Source organism: Lethenteron reissneri, chromosome 70 (assembly GCF_015708825.2).
Source record: "Lethenteron reissneri isolate LAM-NWPU_2019-01 chromosome 70, ASM1570882v1, whole genome shotgun sequence".
NCBI lineage: Eukaryota > Metazoa > Chordata > Hyperoartia > Petromyzontiformes > Petromyzontidae > Lethenteron > Lethenteron reissneri.
In genome coordinates, this window is record NC_083848.1 from 778,724 (window position 1) to 792,828 (window position 14,105).

General features: G+C 49.2%; 1 protein-coding gene across 1 annotated transcript in view; it reads left to right on the forward strand.

Moving 5' to 3' along the window:
* The window catches only part of LOC133360973 (lysine-specific demethylase 6A-like), a 28,153-nt gene extending 26,809 nt beyond the window's left edge, over nucleotides 1–1,344 (forward strand). The window contains exon 9 of the mRNA XM_061579857.1: nucleotides 1,324–1,344. Coding sequence (XP_061435841.1) covers nucleotides 1,324–1,344 — 21 coding nt within the window. The remainder of the gene's footprint in view (nucleotides 1–1,323) is intronic.
* The last annotated feature ends 12,761 nt before the right edge of the window (nucleotides 1,345–14,105 follow it).

Genomic DNA, 14,105 nt, shown 5'->3' on the forward strand with positions numbered 1-14,105 from the left:
AGAAATAACTAAAATTTCGTTAATAACTAAAATAAAAAATAGAAATAACTAAAATTTTGTTAATAACTAAAATAAATATAGAAATAACTAAAATGTAGTTAATAACTGAAATAAAATATAGAAACAACTAAAATTGAGTTAATAACTAAAATAAAAAATAGAAATAACTAAACTTTAGTTAATAACTAAAATAAAAAATTGAAACGACTAAAATTTAGTCAATAGCTAAAATAAAAAATAGAAATAACTAAAACTTAGATAATAACTAAAGTAAAAAATAGAAATAACTAAAATGTAGTCAATAACTAAAATAAAAATAGAAATAACTAAAATTTAGTTAATAACTGAAATAAAAAATAGAAATAACTAAAATTTAGTTAACAACTAAAATAAAAAATAGAAATAACTAAAATTTAGTTAATAACTAAAATAAAAAATAGAAACAACTAAAATTTAGTTAATAACTGAAATAAAAAATAGAAATAACTAAAATGTTGTAAATAACTAAAATAAAAAATAGAAATAACTAAAATTTAGTTAACAACTAAAATAAAAAATAGAAATAACTACAATTTAGTCAATAACTAAAATAAAAAATAGAAATAACTAAAATGTAGTTAATAACTGAAATAAAAAATAGAAATAACTAAAATTAAGCCAATAACTAAAATAAAAAATAGAAATAACTAAAATTTAGTTAATAACTAAAATAAAAATAGAAATAACAAAAATTTAGTTAATAACAAAAATGAAAAATAGAAATAACTAAAATGTAGTTAATAACTAAAATGAATAATAGAAATAACTAAAATGTAGTTAATAACTTAACAAAAAAAATAGAAATCATTAAATTTAGTTAATAACTAAAATAAAAAATAGAAATAACTAAAATTTTGTTAATAACTAAAATAAAAAATAGAAATAACTAAAATTTAGTTAATAACTAAAATAAAAAAATAGAAATAACTAAAATTTAGTTAATAAATAAAATAAAAAATAGAAATAACTAAAATTTAGTTAATAACAAAAAACCCCTAAAATGTAGTGATTTCAATAAAAAAAATTTCACCTACGTGACTTTACCGAAAGAACCAAAGAGTATGGACCCTTGCAGTCACGAAAGCTTCAAATCTAGACAGAGTGAGTTAAATGAAAGCGTGTCATAAATAACAACAATCACAACGGTCACTGGCGTGCTTTGAGATCGGAGCTTTGAGATCCCCACCGTGATGATGGCCTCTCCCTCCAGTTGTGAACCCCACGTGGCAAGAGGTCACGGGTTCAGTGTCCATCCATGTGGTCGTTATGGGCCCTCCCGAACAGAAACAAAGGTCCCCCGTGTAGCTTGAAGGGAACTGTTGGGGCAAGTGCACCTATGAAGGCTACTGTGGCACACGAGGGGGTGGGTGGCCAGCACCACGCCCGGCCGCCTTTGTCTCCCCAGTGCTAGCGATGTTTACTACACACACCGCTAGTCAAGGTACTCATTTGAGGCTGAGTCGACCTAGGGGAGGCACAGGACCGGTTCAGATAATCGTCACTGGTGGTGCTGGCTGTGAGCGGGAATCGAACAGAGGCAGAGACAGGCAAAGTCAAAGACACACACAGACACACACACACACAGAGACAACAACAACAACAACAACCGCCATTCGCCACTAAGTGGCGGTGACGTCACCACGATGCTTGTGCCAGGCCAAGTGCACCTTGAGGCCACGTGAAGTGTCGAAAGCCCGCTGGCAGGAGGTCACGGGGCAGACCCAGGTGCCACTGGTCGACTGACCGAGATGACCGAGATGACTGGCTGATGCACCACCTGTGCCCCCTACTGTGCCAACTTGCTGTGCTTTAGCCACCCGGCGCTCCGCTCGTTGTTGTGAGCGTCGCTCCTCCGCCCTCCGTTGTTGTTGGAGGGCGACTGCCTCCAACTGCCCAGTAGCGTCCTTCACGAGCCTCCTCCACTGAGGCCGATCTTGACACCGCTGGTACCAGTCATCGGCAAGTCCACTCAGCTCCACGTCCTCCTGTACCACATCACTCCATCTCTTCTCCAGCCCGTGCCGCGCCCGTCTAGCCCCCTCGATCCGGCCGAACAAAAGCTGTTTAGGCATGCGGTGGCTGGGCATGCGGGCTACATGACCCAGCCAACGCAGCCTTGCCTGCCGGAGGAGCTCACTGATGGGACTTTGCCCAGATCTTTCAAGGATTTGTGAGCTCCTCACACAATCCAGCCTGGTTAAACCCAGGATGGATCGTAGGCAGGCCAGCCTAAATGTTTCCAACCGGCGAAGATGCTCCACCAGGGGGGTCCACGTCTCGCAAGCGTAGAGAAGGGAGGGAATGACCGTGGCCGAGAAGACCTGAAGCTTCGTGCGGAGCGACAGACCAGGTAGCTTCCACACAGCGTTACGCAACCGATGAAAAGATATTGCCGCTCGACTGATTCGGAGTGAGACCTCTGCTGATAGACTGGAGCCGGTCATAAGCATACTGCCCAGGTATGGGAAACTCTCCACTCTCTCCACACACAGACACACAGACAGACGCGCACACACAGACATACACACAGACACACACACAGACACGCACACACAGAGAGACACACACAGACATACACACAAACACACAGACATGCACACACAGAGAGAGACACACACACAGACAGACACACACAGACACACACACAGACACACACACAGACACACATACACGCACACACAGATAGACACACACAGACACACACACAGACAGACACACAGACAGACAGACATACACACAGACAAGCACACACACATACGTACAGACATACACACAGACACGCACACACAGACAGACACACATACAAACATACACACAGACACGCACACACAGACACACACACACAGACAGATGGACAGGCAGATAGACCGACACATAGATATACACGCAGACACGCACACACAGACAGACACACACAATCATACAGACACACATACAGACATATACACAGACACGCACACAGACAGACACACACACGCAGACAGACACACATACAGACATACACACAGACACACACAGACAGACACACATACAGACACACACACAGACAGAAACACAGACACGCACGCACAGACACACAGACAGACACACACAGACAGACACACATACACACACAGACAGACACACACACAGATACACAGGCAGATATACCAACACACACACACAGACAGACACACACAGACACACACAGACAGACAGAAACACAGACACGCACACAGACACGCACACACAGACACACACAGACAGGCAGACACGCACACACAGACAGACACCGAGGGCCTGAACCCACGACCTCACCACCACCAACAACAACAACACAACCACGGATTCACTTTAATTCTGACATGGCCATTATGAGCCCGTGAGCGTCACGTGATCGGGACCGCCGCCTCTGATTGGCTGGGCGGAGGTGAGGGGGGTGAGATCGTGAAAGTGAATTATGGATGTTTGAATGGACTTCCTCTCTCGACCCCCCCCCCTCTCTCCCACACGCTCGCACTCTCTCAGCTTAACTATCTCCCTCTCTCTTCTCTCTCTCGCTCGCTCTGCCTCCACTCTCTATCTTGTCTCTCCCCGCAGACTCATCACACAGAGACCCACAGAATCATCACATAGAGACCCATAGACTCACAGAGACCCACAGACTCATCACATAGAGACCCACAGACTCACCACACAGAGACCCATAGACTCACAGGGACCCACAGACTCATCACATAGAGACCCACAGACTCACCACACAGAGACCCACAGACTCACCACACAGAGACCCGCAGACTCATCACATAGAGACCCATAGACTCACAGAGACCCTCAGACTCATCACGCAAAGACCCACAGACTCATCACATAGAGACCCACAGACTCATCACATAGAGACCCATAGACTCATCACACAGAGACCCACAGACTCATCACATAGAGTCCCACAGACTCATCACACAGAGACCCACAGACTCATCACGCAGAGACCCACAGACTCATCACATAGAGACCCATAGACTCATCACACAGAGACCCACAGACTCATCACATAGAGACACATAGACTCACAGAGACCCACAGACTCATCACGCAGAGACCCACAGACTCATCACATAGAGACCCACAGACTCATCACGCAGAGACCCACAGACTCATCACATAGAGACACACAGACTCATCACGCAGAGACACACAGACTCATCACACAGAGACCCACCGACTCATCACGCAGAGACCCACAGACTCACAGAGACCCACAGACTCATTACACAGGGACCCATAGACTCATCACACAGAGACCCATAGACTCACACCGACCCATAGACCCACACAGAGAGCCATAGACGAATCACACAGACCCATAGACTCACACATGAATCCATAGACTCATCACACAGTGACCCATAGACACACACACAGACCCATAGACTAACCACACAGGGAGCCATAGACACACACACATACCCATAGACTAACCACACAGAGAGCCATAGACTCATCACACAGAGACCCATAGACGCATCACACACAGACCCACAGACTCACACAGAAACCCATACACACACAGACTCATTGACTCATCACAGAGAAACCGATAGACTTACACAGAGACCCATAGACTCATACAGAGACCCATAGACACACACAGAGACCAATAGACTCATACAGAGACCCATAGACTCACACAGAGACCCACAGACACACACACAGACCCATAGGCTCACGCAGAGACCCACAGACGAACACGGAGACCTATAGACCCATCGCACAGAGACCCACCGACACGCACAGAGACTCACAGATACCCGTAGACGCCGTTGCATCATCATCGCCACGTGGTACTAATTTGAGGCCGAGCCGGCCTAGGGGAGGGTCAGACACGTGTGTAGGTGACGTGATCATTTGAGGCCAAATCAACCCAGAGGAGCGCCAGGCACATTTGTCGATAGCGTCATCTGTTGAATCATCATCACGTGGTACTCGTTTGAGGCGGAGTAGACCTAGGGGAGGTCCAGACACGTGTTTAATTCTGTTGATCCGTTGAATTTTCATCATCATCACGTGGTACTCGTTTGAGGCGAAGTCGACCTAGGGGAGAACCACACACCAACGGGATTTATCGAATCATCAATCACGTGGTATTCGTTTGAGGCTGAGTTGACCTAGGCGAGGGCCAGACACGATCGTGGAATTTATCGAATCATCATCATCGTCGTCGTCATCATCATCGTCATCATCATCATCATCACCACGTGGTATTCGTTTGAGGCTGAGTTGACCTAGGCGAGGGCCAGACACGATCGTGGAATTTATCGAATCATCATCATCGTCGTCATCATCGTCATCATCATCACCACCACGTGGTATTCGTTTGAGGCTGAGTCGACCTGGGGGAGTGCCGCACACCAACGGAATTCATTGAATCGTCGTCATCGTCACGTGGTACTCGTTTGAGGCCGAGTCGACCTGGGGGAGTGCCGCACACCAACGGAATTCATTGAATCGTCGTCATCGTCACGTGGTACTCGTTTGAGGCCGAGTCGACCTGGGGGAGTGCCGCACCATCGTCACTGTGGGGGGGGGGGGGGGGGGCTGTGTGCGTGTGGGAATGCGGCCCGTTTTATGGGCGCGTGCTGACGCTTGTTTACGCGTGTTTACGTGTGCTTTATGTGCACGCGGGGTGTGCTTTTATGACTTCGTGTGCGTGGGAGGGAGTTGGTGGGTGGGTGGGTGTGTGTGTGTGTGTGCGAGGGTGTGTGGGTGAAAGTGTGAGTGAGTGTGGGTGGGTGTGTGTGTGTGTGTGTTTGCGGGGGTTGTGTGGGCGAGAGTGTCCGGCAAAAACAATCCCCTATCTCCTCGTTGTGCCGGACGGGCAACTCTCTCGTGGACAGTGCTGTGGGGGGGTGGGGGAGGGCCAATTCCGATTGGCCCTCTCCCCTCATGGCGTCTGTGACCACCACAGCGGCTAAATGGGGGCTCTGGACGGGTGCGAGGGGCTGGTAACCCGTCCACCTTTAATAAATTACCACTAAACCACGTCTAAAACATCTAACTAATAAGCATGTGCCGGAGGCCCCGGGGGGACAGGCGTCTAAGACGTCTCCTGGCCAAACCCCATTTGGCGGAGCCAGGAGATTGAATATTTACCCTCTTTACCCAGAAACAACAAAAAGCCACTACGGATGGCCACATGGAATGTTCGAATGCTCACTGCGGAGGAGAGGCTGCCACTCCTCTGTCGGGAGCTGGACCGGTACCGCCTGGATCTCTGTGGCATTCAGGACGGCCAGTGGACCGGCTCTGGCTCCTGCCACCATGAGGGGTGGACAGTCCTCTACTCGGGGCAGGAGACTGCCAAACAACAGGGTGTGGCTCTTCTTCTGAACAAAAGAATGAAGGGGGTGTGGGAGCGTGGCGGTGAGGTGTGGGAAGCTGTAAGCCCCAGTCTACTTTGGGCTCGCCTTCCCATCAACCGAAGGCGAGGAGTGGTGGTCGTGGTTACTTATGCCCCCACCAAAGACGAACATCCGTGGAGGGATGCAGGCAAGGCCGATGAGTCAGATGCCTTCTATGACCTCCTGTCACAGGTACTGGCTAAAGTGGCCCATCGGGATAGAGTCATCTTGTTGGGTGACTTCAATGCCCAAGTTGGTCATGATGCTGGCACCTGGTCTGGAGTGATTGGAAGGCATGGGCCAGATCAGCTCAATAACAACGGTAGGAGGCTGCTAGATTTTTGTGCAGCCCATAGGCTTGTAATTACCAACACGCTATTCCGGCATCGGCGCATCCACACAACATCATGGATGCATGCCGGGTCCAAGAAAGAACATCTGCTGGACTACATAGTGACGGACCAGCGGATGCGAGCCCATGTCCTTGACACCAGGACCTACCGTGGAGCTGATCTGCCCTCTGACCATCGACTTGTCATCTGTAAGATGCGCCTGCCATTCTTTCACTCCGATGGTGGGTGTACACCCAGGACCCCATTCCAACCTAAAGTGGACTGGTCTCAGCAAGCTGATGAAAGTTGAAAGCGAGAATTTCATCATCGCTTGCGGCTGGGGTTGGCATCGTCCCCCACTCCTCCTGATGTCGAGGGTAAATGGGCGAGGTTTAGGACTGTGACTCAGGCAGCTGCAATGGCTGCTTTGGGTACGTGGTTCAGACCTCCCCAGAGACCCTGGCTGACAGAGGAGGTGTTCAGGATGGCTGAGAAAAATTGACAAGCCCACTCTAATTGTCTACAGCATCCCACATCAGAGAATGAGGAGGTTTACCGCAGCCTTCGCTTGAAGGTTTAGAGAACCGTGAGGCGCTGCAAGGATGGGCGATGGTCGTGGGTTGCTGAGGAGATGGAGTCTGCCTCAATGGTACGTGATCACAAATCCCTATTTAACTCCATCAAAAAAGGTATCTGCAGCACCACACCTATTACCATCATTAGGGGGAAAAACGGTGATCCAATCTCCGACCCCCAGGAACAGGTTTGCAGATTTGCTGAGCATTTCTGTGAAGTCCTGGGGGAGGGGAAATCCCTCGACATGGAAAACATCGCGGGACAAAGTGGGGATGACCCTGCTGAGGCTGCGGTGCCTCAAATATTGGAGGAAGAAGTCACCCCCTGTGAGTGGCTGACTGAGGTGCCATCTGTTGAGGAAGTGCTCAAGGCGATCCAGAGTCTGAAACTAGGAAAGGCACCGGGCAGAGATGATCTCCCAAGCGAAATTCTGAGGGAGGGTGGCGTTTGTGCACAGACTGCCCTACATGACATCATAACAACAGTATGGACCACTGGACAGGTTCCGCAGAATTGGAAGGATGCCCTGGTGGTCCCCCTCTTTAAGAAGGGGGACCGCACAGACTGTAACAACTACAGGGGCATCTCACTCCTCAGTGTGCCGGGAAAGGTCCTGGCAAGGATTATTCTACATCGCCTTGCTAGGCACGCTGAGGAGAGGCTTGCGGAGCCCCAATGCGGTTTCAGAAAAGGGTGGTCCTGCACAAATGCCATATTTTCTGTCCGTTTGCTACAGCAGAGGTGTAGGGAACTCCAACAAGACATACATCTCTGCTTTATTGACCTGGTCAAGGTCTATGATACCATCAGTAGGCCTGGGCTCTGGGTTGTTCTTCGTACTTTCGGAGTCCCTGACCCTCAATCAGAATCAGTCGAGCGGAATTATCTTTTCATCTGCTACATAACGCTGTGTGGAAGCTACCTGGTGTGTTACTCCGCACGAAGCTTCAGGTCTTCTCGGCCACGGTCATTCCCTCCCTTCTCTACGCTTGCGAAACGTGGACCCCCCTAATGGAGCATCTTCGCCGATTGTAAACATTTAGGCTAGCCTGCCTACGATGCATCCTGGGTTTAACCAGGCTGGATTGTGTGAGCTCACAAATCCTTGAAAAATCTGGGCAAAGTCCCATCTGTGAGCTCCTCCGGCAGGCAAGGCTGCGTTGGCTGGGTCATGTAGCCCGCATGCCCAGCCACCGCATGCCTAAACAGCTTTTGTTCGGCCGGATCTAGGGGGCTAAACGGGCGCGGTACGGTCTAGAGAAGAGATGGAGTGATGCGGTACAGGAGGACGTGGAGCTAAGTGGACTTGCCGATGACTGGTACCAGCGGTGTCAAGATCGGCCTCAATGGAGGAGGCTCGTGAAGGACGCTACTGGGCAGTTGGAGGCAGTCGCCCTCCAACAACAACGGAGGGCGGAGTAGCGACGCTCACAACAACGAGCGGCGCTCCGGGTGGCTAAAGCACAGCAAGTTGGCACAGTAGGGGGCACAGGTGGTGCATCAGCCAGTCATCTCAGTCATATCAGTCAGTCGACCCGTGGCACCTGGGTCTGCCCCGTGACCTCCTGCCAGCGGGTGTTCGACACTTCACGTGGCCTCAAGGTGCACCTAGCCTGGCACAAGTATCGTGATGACGTCACCGCCACTTAGTGGCGAATGGCGGTTGTTGTTGTTGTGGGTGAGAGTGTGAGTGTGTCTGTGTCTCTGTGTGTGTGTGGCTGAGAGCGGTGGTGCAGCGGTTAGCGCTACGCTGCGCTACCAACCCAGGGACCCGAGTTCGATTCCCGCTCACGGCCATCCCCAACGACGATTATCTGAACCGGTCCTGGGCTTCCTCTAAGTCGACTCAGCCTTAAACGAGTACCCGGTGTAGCGGTGTGTAGTGAACATTGCCACGGTGGGGAGACAAAGGCGGCCGGGCGTGGTGCTGGCCACCCACCCCCCCCTCGTGTGCCGTGCCAGCCTTCATAGGTGCTCGCTAACAGCACTTGACCCTGCAGTCTGTTAAGGCTATACGGGGGAATTTTGTCTTTGGGTGAGATTGTGTGGGTAGGATTGTAGAGGCAAGTGCTATTAGCGAGCACCTGTGAAGGCCGGCACGGCACACGAGGGGGGGGGGGGGGGGGTGGCCAGCACCACGCCCATCCGCCTTTGTCTTCCTACAGTTTGTCAAGGCTATACGGGGGACCTTTGTCTTTGCGTGTGTTGGGGAGCGGTGGCGCAGCGGTTAGCGCGCTGCGCTGCGAACCCTGGAGACCCGAGTTCGATTCCCGCTCACGGCCGACACCGATAACACTGGTCAACACACTTTTTCTGGCACGAGGTATTCCAACGGATTTAATGTAAATTTGGGGTGCTGATTCCAAATCTGGCATCAGTTTTTGTCTATCACATCAGGTTTTTGAGATATCAAATATTGCATTTTCAATAAAAACGGCAGAAGAAAAATATTAAATAAATGTGGATATCTACATAAAATGATATTATAAACACACCATCCTAAAAATACAGCAACAACTTGCAATCGTAAGTGACAGAGTTAATTTCGGGTAAAATCAATGAAAATGGGGTATGCCGATAGCATAAAAATGAGATGTGATGGAGCAAATCTGAGATCAGATTTGGAATCGGCACCCTGAAATTAGTCTAGAACAGCTGCAAAAGTCCAGGCCAGAAATTTTTTTATTTTTTAAAAATCCTTTATATTAAGTTCGCTTGCTTGCTTAGGACCGTGCAAATCTTTCGGTCGTTTTTTAACCCACTTCCCGTGATCCAATCGAGCTGACATTTTCCACACAGACTCGTTGTGCGTGACAATTAATGTTCCAAAATTGTACATTTCTTAGGACAAAAATATTATATTTAATTACCAATTGCTTAATGGTGGCAGGCAATCATCTGACCCATAGGTGGCAGCCATCTCAAGCCAGAGGACGAGAGGACTCTAGCCGCCACGCATATAAAGGATTAATAGTGAAAAACTTTGTTTTTACGGGTTATACTCATTTTGACCAGTGTTATTTGAACCGGTCATGGACCTCAAACGAGTAGCTGGTGCCGCGTGTGTAGTGAACATCGCCACTTGGGGAGACAAAGGCGGCCGGGCGTGGTGCTGGCCACCCACCCACCCCCTCGTGTGCCACAGTAGGTGCTCGCCAACGCCGATTGCCACTTGTAGATTTGAAGCTTTCGTGACTGCAAGGATTCATACTCTTAGTTCTTTCAGTAAAGTCATGTAGGTAAAAAATGAAATTAAAATTAATAAAATAAAATGATAAAAAATAACGACGTTTCGGAGGCAACACGAGTCTCCGTCATCAGGTGGGACCGTCACAGGCAGATTTGCTGCATCAAGTGAGGCAGGGATTCAAGATGCAAGCTCTTCGGCATCTCTTGAGGAAGGCCAGCGTCTCGAGAAGCTGTGACTTCTTGTCTCGTTGTCTATTAAACATTCTAACAGATGGGTGGTATTAATTCTAGATTTGAAGCTTTCGTGACTGCAAGGATTCATACTCGTAGTTCTTTCGGTAAAGTCACGTAGGTAAAAAATGAAATTAAAATTTGCCACGTCCAATTCATGAGACTCAACAGGAACCTCCGACTGTGTCCCTAGACACGCGGAGACGTGACACCATATTCCCCGAATGTTCTTGCAAGTGGTCTTGCTTGTCCACGCGAGTACGGGGAGTGGTGGTGCACTGCTTAGGGCTGTGCCAGGCTCCGCAAACATCGTGGGGATTACTCTGCCGAGGCTGCGGTGCCTCAAATATTGGAGGAAGAAGTCACCCCCTGTGAGTGGCTGGCTGAGGTGCCATCTGTTGAGGAAGTACTGAAGGCGATCCAGAGTCTGAGATCAGGAAAGGCATCGGGCAGAGATGATCTCCCAAGCGAAATGCTGAGGGAGGGTGGCGTTTGTGCACAGACTGCCCTACATGACATCATAACAACAGTCTGGACCACTGGACGGATTCCGCAGGATTGGAAGGATGCCCTGGTGGTCCCCCTTTTTAAGAAGGGGGACCGCACAGACTGTAACAACTACAGGGGCATCTCACTCCTCAATGTACCGTAAAAACTCCTGGCAAGGATTATTCAACATCGCCTTGCTAGGCACGCTGAGGAGAGGCTTGCGGAGCTCCATTGCGGTTTCAGACCAGGGCGGTTCTGCACAGATGCTATATTTTCTGTCCGTCTGCTACAGCAGAGGTGTAGGGAATTCCAACAAGACCTACATCTCTGCTTTATTGACCTGGTCTGGCCTATGATACCACCATCAGGCCTGGGCTCTGGGTTGTTCTTCGTGCTTTCGGAGTCCCTGACCCTCTGCTCACGATAATTAAGGACCTTCATGATGATAACTGTTTTTTTACCCTTTTATCTGGCAACAAAACTGACACTTTTTTTTACAAGGAGTCATGTTTGCATTGACCACAATACCTGCAGTCGGAATGCAAACAAAAAAACCATAACTCTGATAATTAATGTATGCATTGTCCTTGAAGTTGATTGGTCCATACCCGAGACAGCTTTCCTTAAAGCTCAGTCTCACATGGTGTTGGACCAGATGACGCCAAAAGGCGCACAACTCAAAGACAATGCACCATCAGAGTATGAGAGCTCGGCGTAAGCATTTACACCATTGGAACCTCATTTGCCAGTAAAAAAATTATAATTGTTTTTTTACCCTTTTATCTAGATTTGCCGATAACCGGTACTAGCGGTGTCAAGATCGGCCTCAGTGGAGGAGGCTCGTGAAGGACACTACTGGGCAGTTGGAGGCAGTCGCCCTCCAGCAACAACGGAGGGCGGAGGGAGCGACGCTCACAACAACGAGCGGAGCGCCGGGTGGCTAAAACGCATCAAGTTGGCACAGTAGGGGGGTACATCTGGTCTGTGTGCATCTACCGGTCATCTCAGTCGGCCGACCCATGGCACCTGCTGGGTCTGTCCCGTGACCTCCTCCTGCCAGCAGAGAGCCTTCCACACGTCACATGGTAGCCTCAAAGTGCACCAAGCCTGGCACCGTGGTGACGTCACCGTCACTTAGTGGCGAATGGCGTGGGTAGTGGTGTGCGTGTGTCAGTGTCCGTGCGTGTGTCTGTGTGTGTGTGTCTGCGTGTGTGTGTCTGTGTGTTGTGCGTGGTGAGTGTGTCTGTGCGTGTGTCTGTGCGTGTGTGTCTGTGCATGTGCGTGTGTATGTGCGTGTGTGTTTGTGTGTGTCTGCGTGTGTGTCTGTGTGTGTCTGTGTGCATGTTTCTGTATGTGTCTGTGTGTGTGTGTCTGTCTGTGTGTGTCTGTGTGTCTGCGTGTGTGTCTGTGTGTTTTGCGTGGTGTGAGTGAGTCTGTGCGTGTGTCTGTGCGTGTCTGTGCGTGTGTCTGTGTGTGTCTGTGTGTGTCTGTGCGTGTGTTTGCGTGTGTCTGTGTGTGTCTGTGCGTGCGTGTGTCTGTGCGTGTGTGTCTGTGCGTGTCTGTGTGTGTCTGTGCATGTGTGTGTTCGTGAACGTGTGTGCCTGTGTGTCTGTGTGTGTGTCTGTGCGTGCGTGCGTGTGTGTCCCCGTGCGTGCGTGCGTGTGTGTGTGTGTCACCGTGCGTGTGTGTGGAGTGGGAGGCTCGGCAGGCTCGTAAAGCTCTCGCTATAAGTGGCGATGAGACGCAGGCAGCGGGCACGGCCGACGCCTCCCTGCCTGGGGCCACTTCCATCGCGACATCACCAACATCACCATCACCACCATCACCAACATCACCACCGCCACCACCATCACCACCATTATCACGTTCATCGTCACTGCCATCCGCAACATCACCACCATCACCACCATCACCACCACCACCATCACCACCATTATCACGGTCATCATCACTGCCATCCGCAACATCACCATCATCATTGTCACCAACATCACCATCATCAACACCATTATCATCACCACCACCATCATCATCACCACCACCATCATCATCACCACCATTATCATCATCACCATTATCATCATCACCAACATCACCATCATCATCATCACCAACATTATCATTATCATCATCACCACCATTATCATCATCATCATCATCACCACCATCATAATCATCACCACCATCATCATCACCACCGTCACCACCATCATCAACATCATCATAATCACCACCATCATCATCACCACCGTCACCACCACCACCATCATCAACATCAGCTGCATAAAAGACTTCAGCCTCGTCGATGGGAGGGATACATTTGGGTCTGACACTAAGTTGGAATATTCATCAGCAACAGTGACACCATCATCATCACTACCACCATCAGCAGTAGCATCAGTGGCATCATCACCATCACCACCATCACCTTCATCATCACCATTAGCTTCATCATCATCACAGTGAATATCACCATCATCAGCTGTAACAGTAGCAGCAGTATCACAGTGGCATCATTACCACCATCAGCATCATCACCATCACCACCATCATCATCACAGTGAATATCACCATCATCAGCTGTAACAGTAGCAACAGTATCACAGTGGTATCATTACCACCATCATCACCACCATCAGCATCATCACCATCATCATCACAGTGAATATCACCATCATCAGCTGTAACAGTAGCAGCAGTATCACAGTGGCATCATTACCACCATCATCACCACCACCATCACCACCATCATCATCACAGTGAATATCACCATCATCAGCTGTAACAGTAGCAGCAGTATCACAGTGGCATCATTACCACCACCACCATCAGCATCATCATCATCACAGTGAATATCACCATCATCAGC